The 12,308-nt window shown below is 46.2% G+C and overlaps 1 protein-coding gene across 3 annotated transcripts in view; it reads left to right on the top strand.

The window, feature by feature from the left end:
* The window catches only part of abcc1 (ATP-binding cassette, sub-family C (CFTR/MRP), member 1), a 44,185-nt gene extending 32,519 nt beyond the window's left edge, over window positions 1–11,666 (top strand). For 2 of the 3 annotated variants that reach the window (XM_041816727.1, XM_041816725.1), the window contains exons 21-30: window positions 741–948; window positions 1,262–1,572; window positions 1,725–1,924; window positions 2,516–2,642; window positions 3,521–3,622; window positions 3,799–3,945; window positions 4,100–4,258; window positions 4,705–4,871; window positions 8,380–8,574; window positions 9,343–11,012. In XM_041816727.1, coding sequence (XP_041672661.1) covers window positions 741–948; window positions 1,262–1,572; window positions 1,725–1,924; window positions 2,516–2,642; window positions 3,521–3,622; window positions 3,799–3,945; window positions 4,100–4,258; window positions 4,705–4,871; window positions 8,380–8,574; window positions 9,343–9,451 — 1,725 coding nt within the window. In that variant the 3' untranslated portion in view covers window positions 9,452–11,012. Of the gene's footprint in view, window positions 1–740; window positions 949–1,261; window positions 1,573–1,724; window positions 1,925–2,515; window positions 2,643–3,520; window positions 3,623–3,798; window positions 3,946–4,099; window positions 4,259–4,704; window positions 4,872–8,379; window positions 8,575–9,342; window positions 11,013–11,469 lie in introns of those variants that run through there. The other variant, XR_005993555.1, reaches the window with a different exon arrangement.
* The last annotated feature ends 642 nt before the right edge of the window (window positions 11,667–12,308 follow it).

The following is a 12,308-nucleotide window of genomic DNA, read 5'->3' as shown; positions in this document are numbered from 1 at the left end:
CATCCTCTATCAGTCTAAACCAGCGTTACTCAACCCTGCTCAACCAAAGAGCCAAACTGGTGAAAAATACCTTTGCAAGAGCCACAATCTAAGAGGTGAAAAGTTTAAGTTCAAGGTGGAAAAATGGTCAAAGAGCAGCAAAAAGGGTGAAAAGGGGCAAAATCTGCATAAAATGCCTAATACTGGGTGAAGGGGACAAAAATGAGGGAGAAAAAGGGCAGAAAGTGGCGAAATCTGGGTGAGAAGTGACAAAAAATGTGTTGGAGGTGGTAAAAATGGTCAAAAGTGGTAAAAGTGTCAAAACAACGAGTAAAGAGGCGGAAGGCAGCAAAAGGTGGGAGAATGGGCAGAAAACACCAAAGAGTGGAACAATTTGGGGAAACAAGTGAAGTTTAATAAACACAGCTTAGATGGGTGAGAAAGTGGCAAAAATTGGGAAAAAATTGCAACTAATAAAAAGCAGGATAAAAGAGGTGGCAAAAAGAAGTGACAAAACGGGACTTAAAGCAGGAAAAATGGATTAAAAGTGGCAGTAAATTGCAAATAAGGGCAATGGTAATGTACAGACAAATTTAAAAGTTGACAGTTAAACTGATTAATGTGACTTTCTACGGATAATTTCTGAGGTCAAAGTTTCCTTTTTTAAGGTTTTCTGGGGAAAAATATTTCAAATGAAGCCATTAAAGAGCCACATGTGGCTCAGGGTATCTCTGCTCTAATCCCTTCCCTCCCGCCTGCAGGTGAAACTGTCCGTCTTCTGGTCGTACATGAAAGCCATCGGCGTGCTGCTGTCCTTCATCAGCCTGCTCCTCTTCATCGTTCACCACACCGTCTCCCTCTTCTCCAACTACTGGCTCAGTCTGTGGACCGACGATGAAGTAATCAACGGCACTCAGCCCAACAGACTCATGAGGCTCGGGGTCTACGGGTCACTCGGACTCTCCCAGGGTGAGGGGGGCGGAGCTTATAAGGGCATGGAAGGAGTATCCTATTAGAAATGAAAACTGTACCTGAATCCTCGTTAACTTTCCTGGTAGAGATCCGACATTTATCCAGATTACAACAGGAGTTATCCTGCTAACTGGCCGTTGGAACGACTTTTATCCTGATTTTGGATTTCTCATTTCAAAATAAAAGTCGTTTGGCCGTCACTACAGAGCCAGACTGGTCAGATCATAGTTTCTAAGGTTTTCCTTGCTAACACGCCTTTGTTGATTCTAACCATGAAGCCTGACACTAACCCCGCCCCCTCCTTCTCCAGGTGTGGCCGTGTTCTGTTACTCCCTCTCCATGTCCATCGGGGGCATCCTGGCGTCTCGCTTCCTCCACCAGTCGATGCTCTACGATGTCCTGAGGTCGCCCATGTCGTTCTTCGAGCGCACGCCGAGCGGGAACCTAGTGAACCGCTTCGCCAAAGAGATGGACACCATCGACTCGGTGATCCCCAGCATCATCAAGATGTTCATGGGCTCCATGTTCAACGTGCTGGGCTCATGTGTCATCATCCTGTACGCCACGCCGCTGGTCGCCATCATCATCCCCGTGCTCGGTCTGATGTACTTCTTCGTACAGGTGAGTCCATGGCAGGAAAACTGACTGGACTAAACAAACATGAGGACATCCCGCCGTGTCCCTCTGACCTGGACAGATCAGGAATCTTTATGATCAGGTTTTATCCGTTAACGTGATGTCACATGTCAGGCGTCTTGGTCTCGTCTCTCCAGAGGTTTTACGTGGCGTCGTCTCGTCAGCTGAAGCGTCTGGAGTCGGTCAGTCGTTCTCCGATTTACACGCACTTCAACGAGACTCTGCTGGGAACCTCGGTCATCAGAGCCTTCGGGGAACAAGAGCGCTTCATCCGAGAAAGTGACCAGCGAGTCGACCACAACCAGAAGGCGTACTACCCCAGCATCGTGGCCAACAGGTGAGAGTTCTCACTGTTACTGCACATGTGCAGAAGCAGATGTAACACCATGACCAGGTGGCCTGCAGCAGCAGACCCTCTCCCTCCATCGTTTCTGTTCAGTTCAGACAACTTTATTTATTATTATTATTTATTTTATCTTCCTCTCTTCCCCTTAAACAGTACCACAGCTAGGGCTTTTATTTTGAAGGAGGACAGTGGTGAGGTGAATATTTCATGTCTGTGTTGGACTAAAACGTTCTAAACAGATGATAATGATGCTCCACCTTCTCCTCACCAAACTGACTCCTCCTGGACGACTCCCCCAGAGCCTCCTTCATCTCCTCATTGCTCCTCTACATCAACAGTGACAGAACAGGAACTAGAAGCAGGGTGACGGGGTAGGAAGGAGGTTTACCGTGGTGTCGGGTCGCTCATGGTTGTTGGGAGTCAGATAGGGAACAGCAGAATGAAGCTGATTATGTCTGTAGGGCTCGCTGTGCCACACACCGTCAGGAAGGTTTAAAGGCTTAAATAAATATTCCCTCTTTAATAAACCTGACTATCAAACCCTGGCGTAATCTCTCCTCCTCATGTGTTTTATTCCCTCAGATGGTTGGCGATCCGTCTAGAGTTTGTAGGGAACGTCATCGTATCGTCTGCCGCTTTGTTCGCCGTCATCGCCAGAGCCAGTCTGAGTCCAGGCATCATGGGACTGTCCATCTCCTACGCCCTGCAGGTAAACGACCACCAGCCGCCTTTAGGGTCACTCACAGCGAGAGAGACGGCGAGATTGAGGACAGAGGAGAGCTGGAAAACATCAGAACTTAAATAACGTTACACACCTTTACTAGACACGTGTAGCTGCTCCTAAATGATTGCTGGAAAATCACCTCTGCTTTTATTTATTAGATTTATTTAACCAGAGGGAGTGGGAGCTGATAGACCTAAACCGTCTATGCAGAGGAAGCATTTCCACCTAAAAATCAGTCTGCATATGAGGACGACAGCTTTATCTGACTGTTCAACACGTTTATTCTAACATTATTCTGACAGTTTCAGCCAGTCTTTAAGGATGGGTATGGGCTGAACTTCCACTATCAGTTCTGGAGGTCTTAGAAAACTCCTTCAAAATCATCACAGATTTATGAAACATTAGAAAATCTAAGACATTAGGATAATCTCTGTTGAATTCCAAAACTCCCTTTGAAAAATCCCCCAAAATATCCTGAAACATTCCCTAAACGTTTCAGCAAACTGTTCTGGAAAAGTCAGAGGATATATGTAAAATTCTGACCAAAAATTAAAGAAAAACTATAGTTTAAGGCAAACCCACCAAACTTTTAGAGCAAATTCAACAAAAATTCCACAGAAAATTATTGAAAATTTCAGAACAAAATTCTGATCCCTGCTGCTGGTGGTGAAGTGGAGCTAACGCAGGACCTGAAGGCTTTCAGCCGCTGTTACTGCAAGTGAAAAGGAACTGTTTATTCTGAGACCAGCTCAGCTGCATGTTATCTGACGTAGATTCTGTCTGGGTGGGTAGATCCAAACAGTTCATGGGTTAAAGGTGTAGAGGAGTCATTTACCTGTCTGAATCCTCACCTGTTCTCTCAGCTGACGGCGTCTCTGACCTGGCTGGTGAGGATGTCGTCTGACGTGGAGACCAACATCGTGGCCGTGGAGAGAGTCAAAGAGTACAGCGACACTGAGAAAGAGGTAAATAGATGTTTGTGATTTTAGAGCTAGATCTGAACGTTCTGAGGACGGACTGATGAGAAACCTTTACTGCAGCGTGCTCCTCCTCCTGGTGGACTCTTAGAGCCGCGTTCTGAGACTATGGTGGTCCTGATCAGGGCTGTAACAGTACGGTGGGGGTGTTTTCTGTTTTTTAGGCGGAGTGGAAGTTGGACTCGTCCTCCCTCCCCGCCGGCTGGCCCACCCAGGGCTGCATCGACATCCGAGGGTTCAGCCTAAAGTACCGAGACGACCTGGAGCCGGCCATCCGCAATATCACCATCAACATCCAGGGAGGAGAGAAGGTCGGTCTGCAGGATGGATATAGATGTGATGATATGAGGACTGTGGGGATTAATGAGGGATTATGTGACTCCACATTAAATCTCTAGTGAGTCTGCAGTATGGTGGAGCTTTATTCTGAAGTCTGGTCTCGTTGTTTCCTGTTGGGTCCTTCAGGTGGGGATCGTGGGCCGGACTGGAGCGGGGAAGTCGTCGCTGACCCTGGGTCTGTTCAGGATCATCGAGGCAGCGGAGGGAAGCATCCTCATCGACGGCGTGGACATTTCTAAACTGGGTCTGCATGAACTCCGGTCCAGAATCACCATCATACCCCAGGTCAGTGACCAGAGGACGATGGAGGACCCGGGAACCTGGGAGATCCTCCAGAAGGTTCTACAGTGGGGGGGGGGTGATGAGCCTCAGCTGATAGATACTCCTGATCTAAACTGTTATTCAGACTAGATTTTAGTGTCATAAACATTCAGTTTTTAGTTTTTCAGTTAAACTCATGGATGGTTTTGTGTCTCAGAGCTCTGTGGATCACTGAAATCAGTCTCAGACACCTGTGATCATTAGTTTACAGGTGAGCCCAATTAAAGGAAAACTACTGAAGAAGGGCGACTGGCTGAGCAGACTCCTGTGCTCCTCCAGAGTCCTGAGAGATCAGGTCCCTGGTTTTAGTTTTTCATTTCGTGTCGGTGACAGCAGAAGTCCCCGTGGTTTGGTTTGATTTCTCTCTTAATAAAGAACCGGACTAACCACAGGTGTCATGTCTCCCTCAGGACCCGGTGCTGTTCTCAGGCTCCCTGAGGATGAACCTCGACCCGTTTGACAGCTACTCTGATGACGACGTGTGGCGAGCGCTGGAGTTCTCTCACCTGAAGAGCTTCGTGTCTGGTCTGCCTGATAAGCTGAACCATGAGTGCAGCGAGGGAGGAGAGAACCTCAGGTACGCCTCTAAGGCAGTCCGAGGGTTAGATTATTAAATACCAGAATATTTTAGGTAAAACAGTCCACTATTACAGGGACTGATGGAGTCAGAACATTCCAGAACTTCAGAAGAGGAGTGAATCCATGAGAAACTGCGGAAGCACTCCTGCACACGGTGTGAAATATTCAGACATGCTGGCAGCGTTTCACAGAACCATTCCCTCCAGATGTCTGTAGAGATTCCTGCTTCATCTACCATCAGCTCAGAGGATGAGAAGGACCCAAGCTATAGATACCACATTTTATAAAATGAGAAGGACCCAAGCTGTAGATACCAGGGATTATAAAATGAGAAGGACCCGAGCTGTAGATACCAGGGATTATAAAATGAGAAGGACCCAAGCTGTAGATACCAGGGTTTATAAAATGAGAAGGACCCAAGCTGTAGATACCAGGGTTTATAAAATGAGAAGGACCCAAGCTGTAGATACCAGGGATTATAAAATGAGAAGGACCCATGCTGCTGTTTATTAGAGACAGGAGACGACTTGAGTTGACTTCAGTTTTAGTCACTGATGATACCCTGTACCTGAGCACAGCTGTGTTGACATCTTAATAGCTTAAGGTCACATGAATCCTGTCAATGACCACCCTATCAGGTACTACCTCTGAGTCCACCCTGATCAAATGAACTGGACTTTGGGGTCACTTTTTCTCAAATCCATGTCCCTGATATGAAGCAGAAATCCTATCTGAAACCATATAAGAAAAAAACTCCTGCAAATCACACACACTAAGGTATTTGTGACAGTCAGACGGTCTTCAGCAGCGTCCCGGTAGATTCTGATGGTCAGAGATGGTAAACCGGCCTGCCCTCAGTGTTTCAGATCTCTGTGGTTTCAGACAGGAATGTTGTTTCTGACTGTAATCGGTGTATCAGACAGGAATGTTGTTTCTGACTGTAATCGGTGTATCAGACAGGACTGTTGTTTCTGACTGTAATTGGTGTTTCAGACAGGAATGTTGTTTCTGACTGTAATCGGTGTATCAGACAGGAATGTTGTTTCTGACTGTAATCGGTGTATCAGACAGGAATGTTGTTTCTGACTGTAATCGGTGTTTCAGACAGGAATGTTGTTTCTGACTGTAATTGGTGTTTCAGACAGGAATGTTGTTTCTGACTGTAATCGGTGTATCAGACAGGACTGTTGCTTCTGACTGTAATCGGTGTTTCAGACAGGAATGTTGTTTCTGACTGTAATCGGTGTATCAGACAGGAATGTTGTTTCTGACTGTAATCGGTGTATCAGACAGGACTGTTGCTTCTGACTGTAATCGGTGTTTCAGACAGGAATGTTGTTTCTGACTGTAATCGGTGTATCAGACAGGAATGTTGTTTCTGACTGTAATCGGTGTTTCAGACAGGAATGTTGTTTCTGACTGTAATCGGTGTTTCAGACAGGAATGTTGTTTCTGACTGTAATTGGTGTTTCAGACAGGAATGTTGTTTCTGACTGTAATTGGTGTTTCAGACAGGAATGTTGTTTCTGACTGTAATCAGAGTTGTAGACAGGAATGTTGTTTCTGACTGTAATCAGAGTTGTAGACAGGAATGTTGTTTCTGACTGTAATTGGTGTTTCAGACAGGAATGTTGTTTCTGACTGTAATCAGAGTATCAGACAGGAATGTTGTTTCTGACTGTAATCAGAGTTGTAGACAGGAATGTTGTTTCTGACTGTAATCAGAGTTGTAGACAGGAATGTTGTTTTTGACTGTAATCAGAGTTGTAGACAGGAATGTTGTTTCTGACTGTAATCAGAGTTGCAGACAGGAATGTTGTTTCTGACTGTAATCAGAGTTGTAGACAGGAATGTTGTTTCTGACTGTAATCAGAGTATCAGACAGGAATGTTGTTTCTGACTGTAATCAGAGTATCAGACAGGAATGTTGTTTCTGACTGTAATCAAAGATGTAGACAGGAATGTTGTTTCTGACTGTAATCAGAGTTGCAGACAGGAATGTTGTTTCTGACTGTAATCAGAGTTGTAGACAGGAATGTTGTTTCTGACTGTAATCAGAGTATCAGACAGGAATGTTGTTTCTGACTGTAATCAGAGTATCAGACAGGAATGTTGTTTCTGACTGTAATCAGAGTATCAGACAGGAATGTTGTTTCTGACTGTAATCAGAGTTGTAGACAGGAATGTTGTTTTTGACTGTAATCAGAGTTGTAGAGAGGAATGTTGTTTTTGACTGTAATCAGAGTTGTAGACAGGAATGTTGTTTCTGACTGTAATCAGAGTTGTAGAGAGGAATGTTGTTTCTGACTGTAATCAGAGATGTAGAGAGGAATGTTGTTTCTGACTGTAATCAGAGTTGTAGACAGGAATGTTGTTTTTGACTGTAATCAGAGTTGTAGAGAGGAATGTTGTTTTTGACTGTAATCAGAGTTGTAGACAGGAATGTTGTTTCTGACTGTAATCAGAGTTGTAGAGAGGAATGTTGTTTCTGACTGTAATCAGAGATGTAGACAGGAATGTTGTTGTCAGACGGTCTTCAGCAGCGTCCCGGTAGATTCTGATGGTCAGAGATGGTAAACCGGCCTGCCCTCAATGTTTCAGATCTCTGTGGTTTCAGACAGGAATGTTGTTTCTGACTGCAATCAGTGTATCAGACAGGAATGTTGTTTCTGACTGTAATCGGTGTTTCAGACAGGAATGTTGTTTCTGACTGTAATCGGTGTTTCAGACAGGAATGTTGTTTCTGACTGTAATCAGAGTATCAGACAGGAATGTTGTTTTTGACTGTAATCAGAGATGTAGAGAGGAATGTTGTTTCTGACTGTAATCAGAGTATCAGACAGGAATGTTGTTTTTGACTGTAATCAGAGTTGTAGAGAGGAATGTTGTTTCTGACTGTAATCAGAGTTGTAGACAGGAATGTTGTTTCTGACTGTAATCAGAGATGTAGAGAGGAATGTTGTTTCTGACTGTAATCAGAGTTGTAGACAGGAATGTTGTTTCTGACTGTAATCAGAGTTGTAGACAGGAATGTTGTTTCTGACTGTAATCAGAGATGTAGAGAGGAATGTTGTTTCTGACTGTAATCAGAGATGTAGAGAGGAATGTTGTTTCTGACTGTAATCAGAGTTGTAGACAGGAATGTTGTTTCTGACTGTAATCAGAGTTGTAGACAGGAATGTTGTTTCTGACTGTAATCAGAGTATCAGACAGGAATGTTGTTTCTGACTGTAATCAGAGTATCAGACAGGAATGTTGTTTCTGACTGTAATCAGAGTTGTAGACAGGAATGTTGTTTCTGACTGTAATCAGAGTATCAGACAGGAATGTTTTTCTGACTGTAATCAGAGTTGTAGACAGGAATGTTGTTTCTGACTGTAATCAGAGTATCAGACAGGAATGTTGTTTCTGACTGTAATCAGAGTATCAGACAGGAATGTTGTTTCTGACTGTAATCAGAGTTTAGACTCTGCTGTGGTGATGGTCCATGTCTCTTCTGTCCTCAGTGTTGGTCAGAGACAGCTGCTCTGTCTCGCTCGAGCTCTCCTGAGGAAAACCAAGATCCTGGTCCTGGACGAGGCCACCGCGGCCGTAGACATGGAGACGGATAACCTGATCCAGTCCACCATCCGGTCCCAGTTTGAGGACTGCACCGTGCTGACTATCGCTCACCGCCTCAACACCATCATGGACTACACCAGGTATACCCCCCTTCAGATGGGTCTGGTCCCTGCTGTTCAGGGACCCCGCTGTTCAGGGACCCTGCTGTTCAGGGATCCTGCTATTCAGGGATCCTGCTGTTCAGGGACTCTGCTGTTCAGGGACCCTGCTGTTCAGGGATCCTGCTGTTCAGGGATCCTGCTGTTCAGGGATCCTGCTGTTCAGGGACCCTGCTGTTCAGGGATTCTGCTGTTCAGGGATCCTGCTGTTCAGGGATCCTGCTGTTCAGGGACCCTGCTGTTCAGGGACCCTGCTGTTCAGGGATCCTGCTGTTCAGGGACCCTGCTGTTCAGGGATTCTGCTGCTCAGGGATCCTGCTGTTCAGGGACCCTGCTGTTCAGGGATTCTGCTGTTCAGGGATCCTGCTGTTCAGGGATCCTGCTGTTCAGGGATCCTGCTGTTCAGGGATCCTGCACCACGAGTGAAGGTATCCACTGAGTTAGGGTTCCTGTCAGGGACTCTAGGTGTTCCTGGAGGACTCGGGGTCCTCTGACTCTGACTCTGCTTGGTTCCTCCAGAGGAGATCCACCTCAGTCAGATATTTAACTTTTAAAGTAGTTCAGCTGTGTGTGGACTGACAGAGACACTGAGACTAGACGAACCCTGACCTATCTGTACCCCTTCAGGGTTCTGATGATTGATTGATTGACTGATAGATTGATTGAATGACTGATTGATTGATTGATTGATTGACTGACTGATGTTTACAGCTGCTGTAGACTAACCCTGACCTCTCTGTCCCTCTTCAGGGTTCTGGTGTTGGAGAAAGGAGAGATGGTGGAGTTTGACTCTCCTTCCAATCTCCTGACTCAGAAAGGAGCTTTCTATAAAATGGCGAAGGACGCCGGGCTGGTCTGAAGGAGGCGGAGCCCCTCGCCTGGTCCAGCTGCTCCTTCAGCTCCTCCCCCCGCCACCCAGGAGGTCCAGAGAGGAGAGGAGGTAGGGTCAGATCAGAGTGCCTGTTTAAAGAGGGGAACTGGAGAAGCCCTGAAGAAGGGTCTGACCCGCTGCTCGTTTGTCTGCCGCCATCGTCTACTTCCTGTTTCACATCCTTCACTGCCAGAGGAGTGGCGAGCTCAGACTTTAATTTGACGGAGGATTGTACCCGTGTGTGACTTTAAGGTGTGTTTTTATTCATGGTACCGGCTCGACTCGTTCAGGTACCGAACTTTGATTGCTCCTCCTCAGAGGAGGTGGTTTTAGAACACGGCTGTTGCTATGGAGATGGTCGTGTACCTGGTTCTCAGCAGGATCAGGAGTTTATTTTATTCTTTATTCTACCAGGAGAAAAGCCTGGGATTGTGGATCTCTTTAGTCCAGAGACGGAGAGTGAGACAGGATCCTGAAGATCAGGAGAGTTTAAGAAGTCTGACAGCAGGACTGAGACCTCCAGAGGGGATTGATTCCTGTGGAGGACGTCCCCCTGGTGACGCTCCTCCATCACATTTTAGTGCCAGCTCAGCTCAGAGGAACCCTCCAGAGGAGATGCCAGGAAGAAGACCAGGAACCAGGAACCATCCCTGATGGGGACAACTATAAAAACTAGTCTAGTGTAGTCGAGCCGGTACCATGTTGACTAAAATCACCGTGGATGTCTTAAGTCCAGTTCAGACCAAAGATCCACTAAACGGCGGGACGTCTGGAGGGCACTGGGGGGGGCGGGTGACGCTGTGAGCTGTTCCTGCTCAGATCACGCTGGCTCACAGCTCTGCCATTAAGCTGCAACAGAAAAGTGTTAGAATGTTTGATCAGTTAAAGAGGGACTGGAAGATGCTCCTGTTGGCGTGGTCCGCCCAGTCAGCTGATTATCAGCTGATAATCAGCTGACCGCTGGTGAGATCCAGTCTCTGTAAAAAGTTCTGATTATAAGAGACCCTGAGTCCTCTGAACCAGAGGCTCAAACCGGTCTAAACTCAGGACCCAGTTTGGTAACATCGTCATGTCAGATCTCTGTAGAAACCAGCCGTATTCTTTATTCCAGACTCAAATTCATGACCTACAAAAAACTTCTTCCCTGCCCACATTTAGATCCCAACCCCCCAGATAAGGACCTCTGCTGTAAGAAACCAAGCTGTTGGAGAATATGCAGGATAGCTCCAGTTCATGACCTCAGAGTGACCCTGGTCTTGGTGAATCTTTGGTCTGAACCGCCCTTCAGGACGGATCTCTGCGTTGTGTCTCTCAGAGCTGTATGTTTTCATCATATAGTGCCAAAAAACCCTAAGAGATCTCCTAGAAGCTCTGCAGCACCATCCAAGGATCTCCATCACTAAACTAGACCTTCAGACCATCAGGAACTCTGATGATCACTGGTCTAGACCGTCAGGTACTCTGATGATCACTGGTCTAGACCGTCAAGTACTCTGATGATCACTGGTCTAGACCGTCAGGTACTCTGATGATCACTGGTCTAGACCGTCAAGTACTCTGATGATCACTGGTCTAGACCGTCAAGTACTCTGATGATCACTGGTCTAGACCGTCAGGTACTCTGATGATCACTGGTCTAGACCGTCAGGGACTCTGATGATCACTGGTCTAGACCATCAGGGACTCTGATGATCACTGGTCTAGACCATCAGGGACTCTGATGACGTCACAGATCAATCGCATGGATCAGTCTGGAGCTAAAAACGCACAAACCGCGGTATCGTTGGCGTTTCCGTGGGACTGTTACTTTAAGGCAGCGCTGATTGTTTATTTATTGTTTGTGTTCAGCTTTAAGTTCTCGTGTCGGTTCGGTCATACAGTCGGTCAAAGATCTGAACACGGAGATGCTGCCAGGGCCGGGGTTTAAAAGGTCAGCTAGAGACTAGGCCACGCCCCTCCAGAATGGCGGTATCTCTGTGTTGATCTATGCATTCTGGTTCTTTCAGAGGATATCCTGACCACGCTGTCATGTCTCTGTGTGAATGTACTGCAGTCATACATGTGAACACGTGACAGAAGACCAGAGGCCTCCCGCTCCAACCCGCTCTATCATCTGACTGACCTGCTGATGGGTCTGTTCTCTGCATTCATGTGTCTTTTGTTCTCAAAGATATTTTGAGTATAAATAAAAATTTTTTATAAAGCAGATGTCATGGACTACATTCATGAGTGATGAACCAGGTCTAACAGTAATGAACCAGGTCTAACAGAAATGACCCAGGTCTAACAGAAATGACCCAGGTATAACAGTGATGAACCAGGTCTAACAGTGATGAACCTGGTCTAACAGTGATGAACCTGGTCTAACAGTGATGAACCAGGTCTACCAGCAATGAACCAGGTCTAACAGTGATGAACCAGGTCTAACAGTAATGACCCTGGTCTAACAGTGATGAACCAGGTCTAACAGAAATGACCCAGGTCTAACAGAAATGACCCAGGTATAACAGTGATGAACCAGGTCTAACAGTGATGAACCTGGTCTAACAGTGATGAACCTGGTCTAACAGTGATGAACCAGGTCTACCAGCAATGAACCAGGTCTAACAGTGATGAACCAGGTCTAACAGTAATGACCCTGGTCTAACAGTGATGAACCAGGTCTAACAGTGATGAACCAGGTCTAACAGTGATGGACCTGGTCTAACAATGATGAACCGGGTCTAAAATTAATGAACCAGGTCTAACAGAAATGACCCAGGTCTAACAGTAATGACCCAGGTCTAACAATGATGAACCAGGTCTAACAGAAATGACCCAGGTATAACAGTAATGACCCAGGTCT

Source organism: Cheilinus undulatus, linkage group 21 (genome assembly GCF_018320785.1).
Source record: "Cheilinus undulatus linkage group 21, ASM1832078v1, whole genome shotgun sequence".
Taxonomy (NCBI): domain Eukaryota; kingdom Metazoa; phylum Chordata; class Actinopteri; order Labriformes; family Labridae; genus Cheilinus; species Cheilinus undulatus.
This window is presented reverse-complemented; position numbering and strand designations above follow the sequence as displayed.